The 20979-nt window shown below is 39.9% G+C and overlaps 2 protein-coding genes across 2 annotated transcripts; both read right to left on the bottom strand.

The window, feature by feature from the left end:
* Window positions 1-880: 880 nt before the first annotated feature.
* Window positions 881-6442, bottom strand: LOC146319993 (uncharacterized). Its single transcript, XM_084728113.1, has 5 exons — window positions 6169-6442; window positions 5043-5364; window positions 4552-4718; window positions 2763-3916; window positions 881-1537 (listed from the first exon to the last, which is right to left on the bottom strand). Exons 2-5 carry the CDS (start codon window positions 5287-5289, stop codon window positions 1144-1146), a joined length of 1962 nt encoding a protein of 653 aa, XP_084584239.1. The 5' UTR covers window positions 5290-5364; window positions 6169-6442; the 3' UTR covers window positions 881-1143.
* Window positions 6443-9786: 3344 nt separating this feature from the next.
* Window positions 9787-20141, bottom strand: gda (guanine deaminase). The gene is made up of 14 exons (XM_084728114.1): window positions 19873-20141; window positions 19182-19270; window positions 18443-18614; window positions 18118-18205; window positions 14183-14288; window positions 13173-13200; window positions 12471-12578; window positions 12115-12222; window positions 11900-11997; window positions 11492-11559; window positions 10968-11114; window positions 10594-10712; window positions 10457-10484; window positions 9787-10359 (listed from the first exon to the last, which is right to left on the bottom strand). The coding sequence occupies exons 1-14, from the start codon at window positions 19999-20001 to the stop codon at window positions 10286-10288; spliced, it is 1362 nt and encodes a 453-aa protein (XP_084584240.1). The 5' UTR covers window positions 20002-20141; the 3' UTR covers window positions 9787-10285.
* Between the last annotated feature and the right edge of the window lie 838 nt (window positions 20142-20979).

Below are 20979 nucleotides of genomic sequence, written 5' to 3' on the forward strand. Positions count from 1 at the left end.
TTAGGCTTTCAGTGGTCAATATCAATAAGTGATCAGTTCTTGATTTTATTGATTTATTTATTGTTCTTGATTATTTTCACAAAGGGATCATGCAGAAAAGACCCTGTAAGAATTACCACATAAATCATTCAACAGCATCTGAAACCCTCACATCTTCCTGGCTGTCTGTACCCAACAATTCAAAAACCATGTCTGTTGTATACAGTGATTATACTCCTCCAACATCTCCTTTTTTATTTTCACACAACTTATTTCAAGTGCACAAATGCAAGCTTTGAAAATACTGTTATATATTTAGATTTTATTATTTTATGCTCAGCAAAGTACAAATTACCAAACACTTACAACTAATTAAAGATGTATTTCAAAATACATTTAATTGCAATACCCCTTCTGAGTCCCTTTTGAACACAGAAAAAATAAAATCAATTTTACCCCCTTCTTTATTGCAAAGTACTAAAATAGCCTTTGAAAGTGTAACAATCTGGTACCTTCGAGCAGAAGGTACCAGATGAGGATATGATTGTACAGATGTATTTATAAGTTCTTTTGTGATTTTATGTTGATGATATCCTGAAAGGTCATAATAACACACCACATCCTCATAAGCGCAACATGTTTCCTGTTGATTTCACCATCACCTCAGTATGGAAGCCCATTTCTAAGTCATTATTTTGAGAAAAATTCACTTTCTATTCAGATACTACGCCATTATATCAAAATACTAACTCATTTTGAGAAATTTCTCAAAGTGACTTACAGGATTCGTGTTTTTCAACACACTGGCAGAAATGCGCTTCCACACCTTAAAAAAGTCATAGACAAATGATTTAAAAGAAATGATTTAAAACACAATACAGAAGCTAGAGTTTACAATTCATTCAAGGCACTATATAGGAGTGAGTCCTACATGTTTTGTCATGAGACATGTATTAAGGACATATTGCAATTTGTCAGTGCAAAACAAATAATAGTGTATAAAATCAATCCGTCTGTAGGATTTTAGTTACAAAGTTTTGGTTATGCAAGTTGTAATACTAGTTCAACTGGGACTGTAAAAAGTGTGCACAGTATTTTTATTTGAATCATTTAAAGCATAATTGATTCTGTATTGGAAGTGTGTTGTTCCTGTCCATCTCTTCACTATGACCAGACAATTTGGACATGACTGAACCTCTTCCTTGCCAGCCACGCAGGCTGACTGATTTTCCAGCAGTAGCTCACATCTACACGCTTGAGTCTCTTGCTCCGTTGCATTATACTTTCCAGTGTTATCTTCTCCACGTCCGTCCGCGGGATGTTAATGTATCGCAACTGTTCAAGTGGCATGGGAGGAGAGTTTGTGGAACCTGCACAGAGATGCGTGCCCAAGGCTGCTATGCGCAGGACATCCTGTAAGACGCAGTTCAGAGGGCATGGCAGGGAGACCAGGGAGAGCTTCTCCAGTAAAGGAGAACCAGCCAGGACACACTTAAGCACTGTCTTCAGGGACATCCAGGACATGACAGGCTTCATTTGGCTGTGCTCGTAGGAGAATCTTCAGACACAAAGATGAATAGCAAGAAGATTACTTTAACAGGAAGCCAAAATAGTTTTGACCTAAAGTTGTATTTATTTTTTTTTTCAACCTGCACCATTTTATTTTTTGAGTCGGGACAACAACTTTTGAAATTAGTCAAGCATTGAGCAAGACTACAGCAGCTGTCAGCAGCGAATAAAGGCTGCAGTCCCTGTGGGCAACTGCATCTGTCGAAGTACATCCCCTGAAAGGTTTCGTTTTCGTGCCGTGTTTGACAGCATTATGGGAAGGATCCCTACAGAGATGGACGCTTTTGTTAGAGTTGGATCCTTTTTGTTTAACCAGAAACAGCTGTTATATTGCTCTCACCAAAGCCACTAGACACGATTCACAGAAAAATTAATTTTATCGTCATAACAAACATTTCATTCAAACTCAGCAGAAATAAATAAAAATCACCGAAACCCTCTGTTCATCTTTCCACTTTTCCAGCAATCGTCAACTCTGGTTTGGTTGACATAAAAAGTTAAAGTGTTAGATGTAAAAATGTCAGGATAGGAGCAAGAGGGACGGTTGTCGTAGAACCAGTATATGTTCACATCTGAATCAGTGAATTAAGGGCTTATTTCGACCACACCAGAGTTCGTGACTATTGGAACAGTGGAAAGATGAGCCAAGACAGCTTTTGTGAGTTTTATTTTGTTTCTCTTGAGTTTGAATGAAGTGTGCTTCATGATGTTTCTGTAAATGGTGTCTTTGACAAGGGGTATAAAGCAGCTTCCCATATTGTCAAAGAAACACACCAATACATGCCCCCCTTTTAACACATCTTGGGGGTAAAAAAAAGTGGCAAACTTTAAGATAAGATTTTACATCTGCATATTTGGGCCTTTATCTCTGAGATTAAAGTGGTAAATTTCTGAGAAAAACCTCAAATTGACAAGAAAAAAATTACCTGCAATTACAGTCATAAATATGCAAGAAAAAGGTGTTTTTTTATTTTGGAAACATCACTTCAGTCCTCAATTTTTGAGTTTTTTCTCACAAATATATGACTTTATAATCTCAGATAATATTCAGTTTTTTTTCATAAATTGGTTTCTTTTTTCTCATAAATTTACCATGTTTATTTACGAGCATATCCAAGTAAATCCACTCGGTTGGCTAATTTTTGATGTGAACTTCCAAACATGGCTAAATAGTTCCTAGAGCACTGCCTAGTTTCCCTCAAACACAGCCTTACTTGAGTGTAAGAGAGCAGAGGTGAGGCAGTCGTGGAAGATCCCGATCGTCCCACTGATCCTCTTCATCTCGGCCTTCCTGTGGTGTGGTGGGAGGCTCAGCAGAGATGAGCAGGTCTCGGAGTTTGGGACAGGCCGTGATGACCTCCAGTAGAGGAGAGTGAGGGCTGGTTTTCACCCCCTCCAGGGTGAGAGACAGCAAGGACGAGCCTGCAACTTGGAAGGCAGGAAGGAGGTCCACCAGAGGGCCAGAGTAGTGCAGTGACAGGCTCCGCAGCTGGCCTGACCACATCTTGAGGCCTGCTGCTAACAGAGACCCCTGGCTTCTTCCTCTGGCATCTTCATAATCGTCAGCGTTCACAGATATGGCGTGGATGTCTGGACATAAACGACTTAAACTCTCCAGAGAGTCACATGATAAGCCCTTGACGTCCTTCAGGCGCAAGATCAGCCGTTCATCACCTGACTGAGATGAAACTCTTCCTCTCCTTTTCTCCTGAGAGCAACTCGGCCCTTCAGCTCTACCTGTATCTTCCTCACTCTCACTTCCATATTCCCCCTCCCACAATATCCTCTCCTCATCCTCGTCTTCCTCATCTGCTGCTGCTCGTTCTCTCTTGCCCGTGCCCTGCCTGTTCTTCCATTCCTCCCACGCTTCCTCCAGCCTGGGAACTCCTTCCCTGTCAGTGAACTCGACCGTGCGGTCGAACTCTCTGAGCTGGATGAGACAGCAGGCCTGAGCGAGGCTGTCCATCGCCACTCTCTCCAGGCAAGGCAGGGAGAGGAGGAGGTAGGCTGCTGCCACCACAGGGTCTCCCTCCTGTTCCCCAAACCCAATATCCAGAGCCAGCAGACTGCTGAGGGGGAGAGGAGGCAGGGTTGCAGACTTAAAAGATGACCCAGAAGGACAGCCAGAGGGTAAAGAGGAAGCCCCACCTGCGAGAGGAAGTAGTGCAGCAGGGGAAAGGAAATGACAGCGGGAGACGTCCAGATGGCGCAGGAAACGACAGTGGTGAGCAATTGTCCTGATTACACATCTGTCACAAAGTGTACCAGCCAGGGAGAGCGAGCGCAGGGCAGGGAGACTGCAGAGGGTTTCAGACAGGACCTTTGAAGGCAGCTGCTGGGCTCCAGATAGATCCAGACTCCACAGACCCTAAAGAGACAAAAGGGAGAAAATAAAAGTTCCAGTAACTGATTCTGGAGAAAGGTAGCTGATCTTTGAGTCTCATTCCCGGGTCGTCAAATATTCAGCCCTTTGGATTGGTGGCTCGAAGACGGTTGATTGTTGAGTCTCATTCTTAGGTTGTCAAATAGACATTTTGGGAATGAGACTCAACAATAAACTATCTTACCGACTCATGATTGGCCAAAGTCTCCCTATCAGGGGATAGATTTCAGAGCAGAAGTTTTTCGTTTTCTCCCAGACCACTGGAATTATATCATACTTAAAGGTTTTTATGGAGCTTTTACCCAATGATGCCAAAATAAACTGCCTACCACAGCTTTAATATTTGTCATTGCTCACACATGCACCTCTTAAAAACAGCTTTTCAAGTCTCACATTTAAGGTTTCCTCAGCTGCAGTAATCCGCTTAACTGTGGCAAACACTGACAAGACTCAAACCAGAGGGTGAACAACATAAAAGTCAGACATATTTAATATATATAATAACTGGTTCTGCATCTGTGAAGCTGACTCTCAACTATTAACCGCACTTCCAGTTTTATTGGTGAGAGAGAAAATGTACAAACACCCTAATGAGACACGGAGACTGGTTTCCATCTGACCTGACAACGTGCAGCAATGTGGGAACAGAGGGCCGAGGTGACCAGACCGGGACACTTTTCCAGAGAGAGGCCACGGAGTTGGGGGACCAGCAGGAGGTGCAGGGCCGCCCGGGACAACTGCTTTCTGCTGCATAGCAGCCACGTCAGCTCCTCGACCAGGTCTCCCGCTACAGGGAGAGTAAAAGAAATAAAGAGAGTCAGACAGGGAGATGTTGTAGCGGGATTAGAGGCAATGGATCACTCTGTGAACTTTTGACCAACAGAAAAAGAGAAGTTGTAGAAGTACACGAGGAAGTAGCTAAAACTTTTGCAGCTCCATATTCAATTTCTGACTCAGTATGCACGGAAGTACATACATCAATTCTGCTTATGTACATTTTTTTATGCATATTTCAGGCATTCTCCTGAAGTCCACATGGTTAATGGATATGTCACCTGAAAGACAGGGGCAAAAAATATGATCTTTGTCTGTTAAATAAGCACACACTCACGCAGTAAGTTGAAAGGCCCCATGATGTATCTGAAGGAGTAGTTATCCAGGTAGTTGTCAGCGTAGTCCTTCACCCACACGTCCTTCATGTTATCAGCGAGGCTCAGCAGACATAGCCTGGTCAACGAAAGGACAGAGCCGTCTTCATCTGTCTTCCTGCACTCTGTCTTCCTCGTGCTCCTCTTCCACCTGGGCTGAGCCTTTCTACCACCACCACCACGTTCACCTGAAGCCCGAAATAAAGGCATTGCTGGATTGAGGTGGATGCTGGATCTGTGTGATCAGGAGGCTTATCCTGCTGCTGAAGGGCAGCACTGAGATGACTGATGGGACAGAAAGGAAAGAAAAAAACAAGTTAATTTAATATTTTACACTTATATTTATTATATATAAACACATATATTCAATTAGATGAATTATTAGAAAACATATTTCCACAGATTATTAGGGATGAGAGAAAAAAAATCAATACAACATAGTACTGTGATATTTTGTGCAGCAAAATCACAATAATATTGTGACTTAAGTATCCTGATGATATGGTATTGTTGGGTCTCTGGTGATTCCCACCTCTTTTTATGTTCACTTTTTAGATTTTCCTCTACAATATGCTTTTCTCCCCCTTGCATATTACAGAATAAGTCTCACTAAAGACAAAGGAAAGGGACAAAAATCATTTTTTTGGTTGAACTATTCACTGGTCAGTGATGGAGGGTCAAAAGTAGACACTGCTTTGTCTGAAAGGGACACAAGCCAAATTTACTTATTCATTATTATTTATTTATTTATTCATTTACAACCTTTATAGTATACGTGTGTGTATGATAATGATCATCATCAACAATGTCAGAAAAAGTAAGTGATCAGAGATAACGTGTTGTGCACAAATTTTACTTGTGCAGCACAGGAGTTGAGGATATATGTCGATATTTTGCGTTGCAATGTTGTATCAATACACAGACGTCAGGTATCAGTATAAATTACTAAATAAAAAAACTAAATAAATTGCTGACCACATCAAGGCAACTCAACTGAAGAGAGATAAACCGAAAAAGAGGGACAAACTGTATAAAATAATGTGTACGGCGCCAATAATGAAGAATAATCTCTGTTGAACTGAGACCTACCTGACAAATCAATCAGACGATGTTTTCATGTCCAGTAAGAAAGAAGAAAGGGATGCAAAGTAAGAAATATGTATCAACCTTCGGTCTATGAGCAACACTTCCTGACTTGACCCACGTGTGCGAGTGACCTGAGTTTTGTCTCTCAGGCAGAACTTCCTCTCAGGGTGTGTTGCCAGTAAAACAAGGAACCACCTTGAATCCCACCAGTGGTCTAAATAATAAGTCACACACACAAAACAAGTCTATACGTATTAAAAGTTTGAAGGTTGAAGCGGGGGTGAACAGTCTGAGGAGTAATGTCTTCCTTAAAGATTTAATTTAGGGCAAAAACTGCCCACAATTTTAATCGGAGGTGTGTTCAAGGCCAACATGCGATCCCCACACCTTTCACAAACATTTAACAGTTTTTGAATTACTAGTAAGCATCTTGCAGTCTAAATGGTTTGTTTTTGCACACTAGAATTTTATTTTTTCTCACTTACCTCTGCTGGTATCAAGCCATGCTGTGGTGTTATGTTTTAAATAAAAAAAAAAAATGCATCAGACTCTGTTACCAGGGGAAATACACAGTTTCATTCACAATGGACAAAACAGCTTAATGACATTTTTTGCACATTAATATAAATAATAAATATCTGAGTCTATACAGAGACAGTGACTCAAATCTATTACAGTTACTTAAAGGTTATTTTTTTTAAGGTCAGGTATGTAAGATTTACAGGGATTTATTGGCAGAATGTGGCAGAATGAATATAGTAATCATAATTATGATTGGATAATTGTATAATCACCTGAGAAATAAGAAACATTGTGTTTTTGTCACCATAGAATGAGACGTTTAAACAGAGGGAGCAAGTACTTTATCATGTCCAACATGTGGAAGCACCATGTTTCTACAGTAGCCCAGAAGGGACCAACCAAACACTGGGCCTTTGGGAACCTTGCTGCTAAATGTCAGTAAATCCTCCACCCTGGTCTTGATGAGAAAGCTCGTCCTAAAAAAAAAAAAAGGTGGGTGGGCAAGAAAGAAAAAGGAACAAATTTGTTGGGGTCTCTTTAACCTGAAGATGGTTGGTTGTTGGATTATAGACAATTACAAAAAGTGATCTGAAAGTGATTGCCCAATCGATTATCCCATTCTACTTCCATAAGATACCATGAGTGGCACCACCTACAATATCTGCATGGCTAGATATTTTTTTTTTTCTTTAATATTTGAAAAACCAATCATATAGGAGTGAAGGTATACGAGATATCTAATGTATTTGAAATAAAGTGTCTCCCTCTAGTGGCTGTGACTGGTAGAATGACTTCTCTTCCTCCTGTGATGGTCAGTTTGAAGTGCAGCAGATGTCTGTGTCAGCAGGACTTGACAATAGTCATCTCAACTTCTCGGCTGTCTGGCCCAGGACCGGTGAGGACTGTCTATTAAAGACGCTGCAGAGTGCACAGTGGGGTGTTAGTGGGCTGAAAAGGTCAAGACACATTTTGGAAGTCTTTACATCCTGGTTTATGATCCTTAATCTGTAACTGCTTCTTGAATAACTGCACATGAGAAACAAAAGGCATTTAAAAAATAAATCAAAACAGACTTGGTGGCATTCTTTATTTCAAGCTCCCATGATAGAACACGTCAAAAACATATAAAATTTGGTGCCATAGAGTGATATGTTGTGATAAAAATTGGCCATGTTTCAGTAAAAAAAAAGTAAACTTGTCTTTACAATACACTTTGATTTATCAATACAGCAATCAGTTTATTTTCCCTTCATTCCCTCACATTCATAAGACAATTTATAATGTTAATATAAATACATAAGTATATTTCATTTGGAGCAATATTAAAATCAACAGTCTCAGTAGTAAAACCATTTAAATTGATGAAAAGTTACTCATTTTGATAAAATAATGCACCAGGTACAAAGGATAATTTCATTTTCCACTGAGTCAAATCAGGATATAGATATTAAGGCGGGTGTTAGAACTGTGAAACATTTAAATACAATTTAAAATCACTTTTCAGTTTATACAGAGAACAGTCCTGTAACTGGAATGGTGACTTTAAGTTTGCATCATGAATCCCCAGTTTGAAAAACCGAATATGTCAAACTGAAACCAAGTCAAGAGAAAACTATAAAATACTATAATATAAGCATGTTGCTTTGTGATGTAAAACACAGTGGAGTGTAAAGTGAGTGACTTATGATTATAACTCAGGTTAATTCCAGTCTTCTGATAAGAATAAAGCATTTTATAGCAACACAAGCATGAAAATGTGATTGTCAAGCCATACTGAGGTCAGACACGCTGAGCCTCGAGCACATTTATACAACCAGCACAAAGTCCATTTGTTAATATGTGACATAAAGCAACAATATGTAACTATTTTACCTTAAAATAACAGCTTCAGAATCATGTTGATGCTACACTGAATTGTAATAAGGGGGCGGTGCCTCTGTCATTTTCAGTCTGCGCCCTGTACATCTGTCCTCGCACAATGTAACAAGAGCGTAATGCAACTATGTGACTGATTTTGGCGACGCTGGATGAAAAATTTTAACTTGTTTTCATGCCAGTTCGTTGAATACCAACACTGCTCGGTCTCGGCCCTCAGCGTCTCATACTGATGCACAAGATATCCTTTGGGGGCTGTGTGACGCACTGCAAGAGAGCCTTTTTAACATGTGGTTGGCATTGTGAAACAGTTTGTGTAGGTTAAGATACCAGAACTACCCAGTTAGTTTTATGAAAAGATCACAGTTTGGGTTTTTTAAAAAAAGTACATTACATTACATATACGTCACATGACCTGAGTGAAAAAAGTCACAAGACAAAAGTCACACGGTGCAAGTCACATGACACACATAACTTTATGTACCTTAAAACTTTTACTAACACGGTCACCTAAATGTGTGACAAAATGTTGGTATTTGACGACTTAGAAATGGTCTCTGATGTCCTCTGGCTGCTCTGCCTCATCCCTGTGATTTACAGAGTTCATGAAATACAAGGCTGCAAGACAAACACCAAGCTGAGCGTCTTGATGTTCTATTAGTCAGTGATATTAACCTGCTTTCTTTGTTTAGTGTCGTTGCAATGGATATATTAAGAATAGCAATACCGGATGCAAAGATGACGGCTACTCATTCCAGTAAGAATTGTTCACTGGGAGTTCCTCCTTACATCGTGATGACGTTACAGATTTCTAAATCATTTTTCTCCGCTCTGGGGAAACCTTTACAAATTGAAACCCTCCGTGGGTCACAAGTTCATAATAGAAAGAGTCATAAGTGACCTTGTTTCTACTCCGAGGCGTCTCTTTTATGATGGTGGCTTATGAGAAAATGCTTTTTAGGTCACAGGAGAATTTGTATGCTGCATTATGACAAGTGGCAACTACAGGCATAATTGGAAGCAAGGCTGAGAGCTGACACCCCATCTAGGTTTTCTTATACATCCATGGTTGTTGCATTTGTTTGATTTTTGGTTGTTAGCAAAGCCGTTGTAGTTTTTGATTATAAGTAACATAAAGTGTTTTCAAAAATCCCCAAAAATACCAAATCTCACATAATGTTGCTTTAACTTCATGGACATTTGTCCAGTTTAAATTTCTTAACATGAATATTGACATCACATGTTTAAGTAAGTAGTGAATAATAAAAAAAACCCTCAATAATGTGTACAAAAACAAAGAGAACATAAAAAGTGGCATAATCATGAAGTGCTGGTGCATGAATATGTTTTAATACGCAAATCTGCAGTGTTGACAGCACTTAATGTGTTCCTTAGTTCCTGTTTTGAAGCCTGGTAATCAGCATTAAAGAACAGACTGGATTTGAGCTCAGCTGACCACAGTCTCGCATGACCGTCAATGAACTTTAGAAATAGCACATCGCCTATTCTGTCCTCCGGATTTCACAGTAAAATATTTATGGTGATCATTCATTTCCAACTTATTTGTCTTAGCACAGAACGAGATTTGTCACGTTGACCATTCTTGTGCGGCACATATTCTATCTCTCATGTATTTTAGTAGTTAAAATCTTATTGAAGCTGACTTTCCCGTGGGTTTTAGGTCATGAGACAAATGAAGGTGTGTGTAGGACTGAAGCATTTACTATGGTGTTGGCTCTGTGAATGGTACCACCTTCCTCCCAGCCACAAACACCTCGACTATGTTGCGATCATCACCTGTCAAAGAGGAAGTAACAGAGACAGCCATGAATTAAATAATGAGCGGCACATTAGAGTATGAAGTTTGGACAAATAAACTGAAATTGACACCCACCCAAATTCAAGAACTTTTCCAAAAGAATCTGAAATTGAAGCAATGATAAATGAGCATTTCAGTGAAATTAAATGTTCTGCTTTTTAAACTTGCGTGTGAACATGTCGAATAGATTAAGACAGAGCCACACTACCAACCTTTGGTTCATCACACTGAATGAGGTCAATGGGTCCACCAGGGGCAGCGACATTCACCCTCAGAGCATCGAAGTCTTTGCCCACTTCAAAGTTGCCTGTCTGGTCATCCAGGGACAAAGCTACAAACAAAACACATCAGAAAAAATGTTGTATTCTCCACTCTCCCGTGGAATTGCAATTAGTCATGATGAAAAATATGTCCCCACAGTGACTTGTGGAATGAATCAAGCATTTCTGTTGCATGCTCTAATGCAGAGTGACTCAGAGCGAGACAAATGACTGTGGCTGGGAAATGAGACTTATGTTTTCCGTGTAACTTCTACACAATGCTGCCTCTGCTTTGTTCAGAGTGTCAGTAGATTTGTGAGGATTACCTTGGCTGCCGCCCAGTGTGGCGAGTCTGAACACCTCCTCAAAGGTGAGCGTCTCAAGGTCTGGGTCTTGGATGGTCAAGACTTTGGACGAGTCCAGAGCTCTCCTCACAGCATCCAGCATAGAGGCCGAGTAGCCGCCTGCCACATCTGTCGCAGCACCACAAACACAGCAAAGGGGTCGAGTAAATACAAGCACGCAGACAGAAGCACTCACAAACGTGTATGGTGGATGTGAAAATGCAGCACGTCAAATGTTTTGTTACTGCTACTGCAAGGCCTGAAATTAGAAGACTATAATCAAAACAAAGTGATCAGCTGCACTCACTAAAACACTACAAATAATGCTGTAATAACACATCTATAATTATGGCATTACTATGTACCAATGTCCAAGCAGACCTTATCTCACTCCTGCAGCAGGCCCTACTTAAGTTTCCAAATCATCAACATAATTTTAATTGTCCTTTATAGTTTAACAATCTTTGTTACAAGCGGTCTGGCAACACGTGCAGAGTCGCTCTCACCTGTTCCCAGCCCCAGTTTCACTTTTTGTTTTAGGACGTTGCGGACGTTCAGCAGTCCACTGCACAACCTGAGCAGACGGAGAGAGAGAGGCGACTAATAAACAGGGAATTTTTTATATGAAATTTAAAAAATGAATGAATTGTATAAAACTTAATTTAGCTGCATGCTAAGCGTCGTGTTAGATCTCACCACAGAACGTACCACTCCACCACAGGGGTGGAATGAGACAAAAATAATCCATATGTTATTTTTCTGACAGGTGATTGATTTAGGACTATTTGTAATATTTTGCTGCAACAATCTAATATCAACACATGGTTTGATAAAGTTTCTTATGCAGATCTCCAGGGGACTTAGTTCATGCTACTCTGTGACAAAAGCCTTGAGAAAAAGAAGCAGATTCTTACGAGATGTTGGAATTGGGACAGTGAGACAAAGAGGCTCCCGTCTGCCGAAACAAAGCCAACTCTTCATCACTGAGGTGGCAGCCATGGGCCATCACTGTCTGTGAAACATCAACATCATCATCACAAATAATGTCAACCACGGTCAGCGTCCTTATCATCAGCGTTTATATTATTCAACAAAATGTCTGCGCCTGTGTGTGAGACTGTGTCCTCACCTTGTCAGTAAGCAGGTTGTATTTGTGATAGACGTCTGTGTACGACTCGCATTCAGGAAACAGTTCCTTTACAAGTTTCACTTCCTCAACGTTTTCACTGATGTGACTCTGGAAATAAACACACACATATGTCACACATACCTATTTATAGACAGAGCCTGAGTTGTGGCAGTGCAGTTAAAGGATAACTAATGCTAAATGCTATTCGCTTGATTTTCATTCTTCCCTGTCAGCATTCTGCCTTTGAAAACTGCATATATTTATTTCATTGTGCTGAAACCCCACAGGTGCAACACTAAACAGTCTCTATGGCAGCAGTCCCCTGTGGACTGGTTCAGATGCCACAGTGAGCTCACCTGAATGTGCAGGTTGTTATTCTTAGCGATTGCCCCCAGCTGTCCAAGCAAGGCTCCTGTGCAGGATGGAGCGAAGCGCGGGGTCACCACTGGCTTCACAAGATGGTACTACCCAAAAAAAAGACAAGGATCATAGGATCTAAAAATAAAATCCTTACATCTTTGAATAGTTATGTTTCTTGTACTGCATGAATATTATGTGAAGATGAGTTCATGAAACAAGAAGTTCATAAATACCAATTGTTATTGTAAAAAGCCACCCCCCATATTTTATTTAATGTAATTGCCATTTAATTTCATTTAATTGTAATTTAATTTCATTATAGCAATATAAAACACACAATGTTCCAAAGGTAAAATGTCCTACTTGCCAAATCCTGCATATCAAACAGTGCATACAAGAATAGGTGTTGTTGGCCCTTTTCGACACAAGAGGGACCATCCCCTAAAGTGAGCATCTCTGCCAGATGTAAATAAAGGCACACAAAGGTACTTTTGTGTATTGTTGTGTTGCATTGGTTAGAGACTAATTTGTATATAAGCCAGATGTAAATAAGGGCGCTTCGTGCTGAGTTGGACAGAGGTGTGTCAAAATGTGATGCACTGTTTCATCTGTGTATTTTCAGCAAACAAGCTGGAATGACAGTAAAGGAAGAAAATCAAAAATCACACTGACTCTTTATTCAAGTGTGCAACACTTACCTTTTTGTTCAGGAGCTCTGCAATGAACCTTGAGGGGACAGAACAGTGGCTGGGATTAATTTGATGCAACCACATTCACAAACTTGCCAAACAACTAAAACCTCAATACAAATGATGTCTGCAGGATATTATGGTTGTAAATGTCTCTATAAATGGAACATGATCCAAAAAAATGAGGTGTTGTCACTTCAGGATCAGGTGCACATTCTCTGTGATGTGCTCATGTATATTTCAAAACCTCAAAATATTAATATCAGTTTAAGTGTACGCTATATTTAAAACATTTTCTCCACTTTACTTTGCTACCAGACAGGCTTTTCTAACAACAGGAAATTGCTGTAATGTTAGCCAAATATCACTTTCTCCAAACCAACCAGACAAAAAGTAAGACGAGACAAGAGTTAAGGTGATACTCCCTGCAGATTCACTGTTGCATAAATACATGGAAATATATCTGTTGCTACACACTAAAATAACACTGGGCTAAAATTTACTTAGTGTGGGCTCAGCAGAGCACCAATGCAAAATTAGGTTAATTTTACACCAATGAATGCAAACTCACACAACAGAGAGGTTGCGTTGATCCAGTAACCCAACCACAATATCAAAATAACACCAACACTGGGTTCATGTTTGTTAGTGAGCATTGGATGTTGTAACTTTAATTGCTAAAGCTGAAAACTGCTTCCTCTCTGACACATTTTCACACTTTCACACAAATGCAGTGTAGCTAAAGTTGTTGCCTCAGGGGAATTTTTCTTGACTATAAAATTCTTCAGTAATCTGCTTGTATTCGCTTGCAAGTAAAATGCCCAGCAATGCACTGTTTTATTAATTATTACTAATGTTCCATGAAGTCTTGAAGGAGCAAATAACAGCCTAAAAACCTGTTTGACACTGTTAAAATATAAGAGATTTTGAGCTCATTTCACTAAATTGACTGTTTGCTCTAGAGCCAGCACACCTTCCGACACATCCGTCAGTAATTGTATGAGACAGTTGATACCCACCGACAGGTTTCCTCTTGAGACTCCTGATTAGTCTCTTTGTAATGTCTCACAGAGTTGTTCCTGTCCATGCACACCTTGCCCACCAAAGCACGCTGTCCAAAGTCATCTGCAAGAAAAATAAGGCTGGCTGAGACACGAGAGTGTGAACATAGTGCAGTCCGTTAAAGGAGTCAGTTGGAGCCATAGACTGTATATTAAAGAGGTTGAAATCCTACTTAACATATGATCTATGGTTTTAGCAAGTTGTTTCCCTCTGCCCCCTCCTGCCCAGACTCAAGGAAGCCCAGGCAGGCTGCAGGAACGCTGCAGGAAGGCTGCAGGAGTGCAGGACGCTTGCTACTATTGTGTAAGATTTTATATATTTATATGGCACATTTTGGCAGGGTGAAAAAATGTCAGACATTATCATTGCACATTGAATTAGCCGTATTTGTCCAATTGTTAAACTTGTACCTGTGGAAGAAGATATTTTATTTCCTTCTATTTGATTCTTATTTTGTATGGTTCTGCTGATCAAATTTGAATGTGTCTGCTAAGAGTCAGCCTTTTACAGACATTAGCATACTTCTGTAAATGAATCCTTTGTTGTATTGTAAGGAGAGCCCAGTTGTCCCCTGACATCACACCTTAGCTACCCCCAATTGCTCTCCCCTTCTGTTTTTATTCGTGTCCCTCTTAATATGAACACCCATTTCTATTGCAGACTTCCACTTTGGGTTTCCCAGACGCACTCCCACTAGTTTAGCAACTACTTTATATATTGGCTTCAGTAAGTTTGTTTTCTGAACCTTGTAGTGAAATTTGCATTCTAAACTTCCTGTGATTTCCTGTAACTGTATATAACCTGACAACAACCTGACTTCAGCAGACAGTACCATATCATCGTGTTGTGAGGCTGTCTCCACTGCGCAGTGAATAAAGCTTATCCAGAACCAGCCAAGATCTTGGACCTGAAAGAATCTTTTTCTTCAACATACCTCATCAACAATCTTCATAATGTCACTTGTTTGTGTCAGTTTTGTCCAACACACACTATTGCAACGTACCACAGCACTCCAGGTCCTTCACATGTCCGAGTCAAAACCTGCTGTCACTCACAAACTCTAATCCCAGACTTCTTGTACGAATGCACACGCAAACACACATACCCTACATGTATACATCACATACAGCTGCAGTCATTCACATGCCACAGCTTGTGCAGTCTATAATTATTTTCTTAAGTCTGTAATTTCTTCTATTTTTTTGGTTCTGTCCCTATTTAAGTATGCCCATCTATCCTTAGCTAAATGTAGTCAATACAATTAAAACAGCCAATAAAAAAAACCCAAAACTGCACATTATATCTGGTTTGTTGTGTGTCTTTCTTTACATAAGTCTTGCATGTAAACATGCATCATCACATCAGAATATTTACATGTAATCCTTCCACAAATATACTTGTGACTTACCGTACAAATAAACCAAAAGCAAATCATGCAGGCTGCCTTGTGCTGCCGGTACAACATGTTAAAATCTAACCTGCATTCTTCTTAGTTGCAATTATACGACTTTTGTTACACAGCAGCTGGAGTTGCACATGATACATCAAGGCAGCTTGTAAGCAGCCCAAAACCTGTCTGGTCTCACTTGGTATGAGACTGTAATCGATTACTTAGGAGGTAACATGCCAGGGTAGAAGACTAACAAAATACCCCGAAAAACCTACAAAAGCATTGTTGGTTCTGATAATCAAAATGTCTGAAAGAAATGTCTATTGACCAAAATGACTGTAATCACCTGAGTGGGTGTGAGGAGTCACTGCTATAAATGATCAACTAGAATAAGGAAAAAGCAGCAGTGACTCATGATTTACATGAGGACATTACATTGAGGTCATTAATACTGTTGACTGGTCATATTTATATTAACTACATGTAAGATTTTAAAACTTTACAGCACAGATGGTGTGTGGTTAAGTACAGTAACAGTGGTAAAATGTAACTAAGTACCTTTACTCTATTACAGTACTTCAGAACAAATTAAGGTACTTTATTTCAGTATTTGCATTTTATGCAACTTTATACTTCTACCTCACCACATTTCACAGGCAAGTATTACTCCACTACATGTGTCTGACAGCTTTAGTTACTGATTACTTTACTTATAGATTGTATGTTTTCACACCCTTCCTGTCCAGTTAAAAACATGTATCTACAGACTTGGTCATTTTGAATTTGAATTGTTTTTTAGCTGAAAGATGAAGTGTTCCTTCGTGGCTTGATAAGTTAAGTTAAATGCAAACTGTGCAGGATTTTTCCCCCAAAATAATGTACTCATATATGTGAGTATATGATCCCCCTCAATCTTCACCCACAACCCACCAGATGTGTGGTGGCGTTTGCATCCACGGAGACCCCACCTCCGCCCGTTCCATCTTATTTTCTCATTATTTTGCTGTAATGGGGATGCTGTACCATCCTAAAACATATTTAAGGTGCTGGTAATGAGACTCAACAATCAAATATCTTTCTGGTGTGTTTAGATACAGAAAATCCTATTTATGTTACCTTTAAGTATAATTTTGAGATGCTTAAAGCCTACTTTACTTCAGCATTTGCATTGCATTCTAAACCTCCCTGGATTAGCTGGAAAATGCATTGTCACAAAGCTGAAATGCCCCAAACATCTAAAACAGTGAAATGCAACATACACATTAATGCAATAGTAATATATCAGGTAAGGTTTTGATGTGGGACATTTTATTTTATTTATTTTCACAGTGTGGTATTGCTACTTTTACGTAAGTAGAGGATCTGAATACTTCCTCCACCACTGTATAGCAGTAAGGTTCTGCTTCCACAAGCGCAGTGTCACAGATGATCATTGATCAGTCACTCAGGGACTGTGAGAGAGCTTTGTGCTACTGTGACCAAACATTTCCAGTCAAATCAGGCGGAAAATGTGCAGTTTTCTGTGAGATCATGAACTCCAGACCTTATTAGTTTCTCGCCTGAGAAAATATATCACATTAGATGTTTATTCGTATAACACTTGCAAAAAAATAATTAACTATAAGGTGAAAGGAATGAAGGATGAATATATGTGCATGTGGACACACACACCAACAGTTAATGGTACAGTTTGTCAGAACAGGACAAAGGTGAGAGTTCGACAACCCTGATAACGCAAAATGACTGTGTAAAGCTGCTGTAGCCAGAGCTCAGTTCAGTTTGGTTGAATCATTACACGTTTATGTGAGTGTGTCTGTGTATCTGTGTCCAGTGTTGCATAACATGACACCAAGATGATAAGGTGAAGGCGGAAAGGTGAACAAAATAAGTGTTTCTCACCAGACTAAGGAAAACAGGACCACTCTGTTTATAAAAAAAAAAAACATCAGCTGATTGGAGTCTCTCACTATTTCCTTCAACACAATCAAACTTGACATACGGACGTATGGACATGTTGGACATTTTGAGCTACTGCCCTGCTCATAACAGCCTAAGTATGTCAGATAAGAGAGTGTTGACCTAACATCTCTCTCTTCATGCACCACATCACTATGCATATAACGTGGTTGTGTTCACAGAGTTACATTACTGGGATTTTCTACATTTTTAGTCACTTTTTTTTCACACTAATTTCCCTATTCACTCACCTATTTTTACAATTACATACATATGTATGATGACAGCCTCCCACAGATCACATACTGCACAAGATCATTTTAAACTGTGGGCATGATATTTTACAGTATTATGACCTATATTAAGACTCGCTTAGTGCAAGCATCTGTTTTTAACTTCCCAGTCTACAGTCCATATTGCAGATAAGAAAACACAGAAGATGGTCAATGCTTAAAAATAAAAATATTTAGGTCAAACTGTGTGTGTGTGTGTGTGTGTGTGTGTGTGTGTGTGTGTGTGTGTGTGTGTGTGTGTAGGACATCTTACTTGCAATCTGGCCCAGCAGGAGAGAGGCATCTGTATGTATGGTAGCAAAGTAACATGCAGTTGTTGTTCCGTTTCTCAGGGTCCTTCTCTGTAAAAGCACAGGGATCATATTATAGGATTAAGACGACATTCAAAACATTTTTCCTTCCTTTCTATATGTTTAAGCCACTAAATTCTTCACAACCATCTCAAATTACAGGTTGCCTGACAATAGAGGTGAACTCACTGAACTTTCCACTTTTGCAACTGGTCCCCGGGCCAATTTCAGTGCCATCAACAACATCATAAGCACAGCAAACCATTTATACTATGCTAGCAAACTCACCACGACTTTAGTGTAGACCCTGCGGGCAAACTCTAAGTCCTTGAAGCGTGACTCCACAGGAAAGGTGTACGTATTGAGCCACTGCAGTAAGGGCATGTCCAGGGCTGTGCCAGCGTAGCTGTACTGGGACGCATGGATGTGGGTGTCCACCATTCCTGGCATGAAGAACTCACTGCAGTGCAACAAGCAACGAAAAATGGTTCAGACATGAAATACTGTCAAGTCATCATGCTATAATGCATACTCGTGTTTTGCATTCAAGTGGATTCATATATCTGATATTATTTCTGACTAATGTTCTCAGAAGTGAGAATACTTTTTCAATACAACAACTTTGAAACTGTTTAATATCATTAAATCACAGTATCGAAAGTATCTAAGTGCTCCTTAAAGACGTCAGTGCAGTTTGCAGCAGCAAAACCACACAGTGTTCAGTGACTTTTTCTGTACCTGCACTGTGTGCAGGTTGTAATAATAAGAAAATTATCATATTTTGTATGCCTAGGACACTTTTCCTTGTTGCCATGGTGTCTAGTATTGTTATTTATAGTAGTATTGTATCAAAGTATTAAAATTCTGGTATCATGACAACTCTATAAGAGGACCATGTGTGTCTCTGACTTCCTGAAGTCATTTAATATCCAGTCCTGTAAAATTCCTGCAAAAGTCAACATGGTGAGTGATTTATTTACATTTTGCGTTTTAACATTTCCATTTGTAAAAAGTAATTTCTGCTTACTGTTGTTCCAGCTGAGTGACTTCAGAGGGACTGAATCCAAAGGTCTGGGACAATCTGTCTATCTCTGAGCCTTTCCCAATGAAAGCAATCTGATGGCAGAAAAGTTAATGGAGTAAAACATGATTATAAAAAAAAGTGTTGGCAGTGTTTTGTCCTCGTGACTGTGCGGTTAGGAGGAAGAAAAAAAAAAAACAGACAGGTGTATATTTAATATTTACCTTATACATTTCTCACCATCATCACCCTTTTTGTTTACATGTGCACAGTTCCTATCGTATCTCTGCTGATCAACCTCCCATGATCCCAGTGTCTACATTCTGTAATCTATTATTGCTGACAACAGACTGTGGGAGCTCCTGTGTGTCAAGGATGTCATATGAATTTTAATCCCACTTATTATATTTGAAGAGGCCACTTCAGACAGTCATTAAGGTTGCTGTGTGTTGAGGAGCTCACTGTGAGCCAAACTGTGAAAGTGTTATATAACAGATTTACGTATTATCCGTTTGGAGGACTATTTTATGTAAAAGTGGCACAAATTTAATCTTCTTTTACGCAGGGGTTAGCTATAGATATGTATCGAATTATAGGTAACAGTCAGTCACGTTTTGTTTCAAAACCATAAATGGCAACGTTTTAAAGACTTCTCACTCAGACCAAAAGCTCTTTTATATTTTAAAATCTGCCAAACCTTTCCCTCTGTATCCACTCCCAGGAGCGCATCTTCCAGGACCTGCAGCGGCGCTTCCTGGGTCGAGTGGACAAACGTTCCCTTGTAGATGTGCGTAATTTCGGTGGCGGTTCTTTGACAGTCTTCCATCCCTTCAGTAAACGAGTCTGAGTCGAGCAGTCAGTGCGATATCTGCAGCAGTGACAGCGCACCGGGGTTTTGTCCTCGGACACCTCTGATCACCAAGGCGCACCAGGACGCGCGACTCCACCTGACAGCAAAATCTGCAGCCAATGAGAAGATAGGGTGTGTGTCTCTCCCTCTCTCTCTCTCTCTCTCTCTCTCTCTCTCCCTCTCTCTCTCTCTCTGTGTTGATCGTCACGTTGTTATGGTTCATATCCTCATCATGGCGTTGAGTGATTTGGTTACAGAAGAAGGTGCTAGTTTTGCTTTTGTTTTAGAGCTGACTCCACTGCCAGTAGTTATCACTTTGAGTGCATTTTATCGCAGTATTTGTTTGCATTTGGTTCATCACAGAAACTTAACTAATAACATCAGAACAGATTCAGAAAAATCGAATCTCCATTTCTCCTGTGCAAATTCTGATTTTTAACTTTTTGTACAAGAGAAAATGAAAAACAATTCCACGTTAGTTAATTTTTAAATTTCAAAGAATGAGGCCAGAGTGTTAAAGTCAAGGTGTCACTGAAATGAATGAAGCTCAGTCTCTGTGCTGGTGGGCCACTGGTGGACTTCGGTGATTGCCCCCTTTGGTGCCCCCATTATATAAAAGAAAAATGCTGCAAACATGCCCTCTTGGATGCCCCTGTGGTAGATAAAACATGATAAAGTGCCCTCTTGAGCTCCTAATCAGTGGAGATAAAGCAACAAAGTGACCTCTAGTGCCCTCCAGTGGATAAAACATGATAAAGTGTCCTTTAGGGTGCCATTTCAGTGCAGAAACCGTGGTGAAGTACCCTTTAGAGTGCCCTTCCAGTGGATTAAACACAATGAAATGCTTTCCAGAGTGCCCATCTAGTGGAGAGAGGACAATGAATTGCCTTCCAGGGGTGGATAAAACATGATAAAGTGCCCTCTAGGTTGCCCTTCCAGAGGAGAAAACATGGC

This window comes from Lutjanus erythropterus, chromosome 10 (assembly GCF_056507025.1).
Source record: "Lutjanus erythropterus isolate fLutEry1 chromosome 10, fLutEry1.hap2, whole genome shotgun sequence".
NCBI lineage: Eukaryota > Metazoa > Chordata > Actinopteri > Lutjaniformes > Lutjanidae > Lutjanus > Lutjanus erythropterus.

Excerpts from the sequence above, each read along its gene's own strand:
- LOC146319993 (XM_084728113.1), bottom strand. The coding sequence starts at position 5,289 with ATGCCTTTATTTCGGGCTTCAGGTGAACGTGGTGGTGGTGGTAGAAAG. Across the intron at positions 3,917-4,551 it reads ACATTGCTGCACGTTGTCAG|GGTCTGTGGAGTCTGGATCT; the intron begins GTCAGATGGAAA and ends TTGTCTCTTTAG. Across the intron at positions 1,538-2,762 it reads CTCTGCTCTCTTACACTCAA|ATTCTCCTACGAGCACAGCC; the intron begins GTAAGGCTGTGT and ends TTGTGTCTGAAG.
- gda (XM_084728114.1), bottom strand. The coding sequence starts at position 20,001 with ATGGAAGACTGTCAAAGAACCGCCACCGAAATTACGCACATCTACAAG. Across the intron at positions 12,579-13,172 it reads CAGAGCTCCTGAACAAAAAG|TACCATCTTGTGAAGCCAGT; the intron begins GTAAGTGTTGCA and ends TTTTTTGGGTAG. Across the intron at positions 10,360-10,456 it reads GGAAAAGTTCTTGAATTTGG|GTGATGATCGCAACATAGTC; the intron begins GTGGGTGTCAAT and ends CCTCTTTGACAG.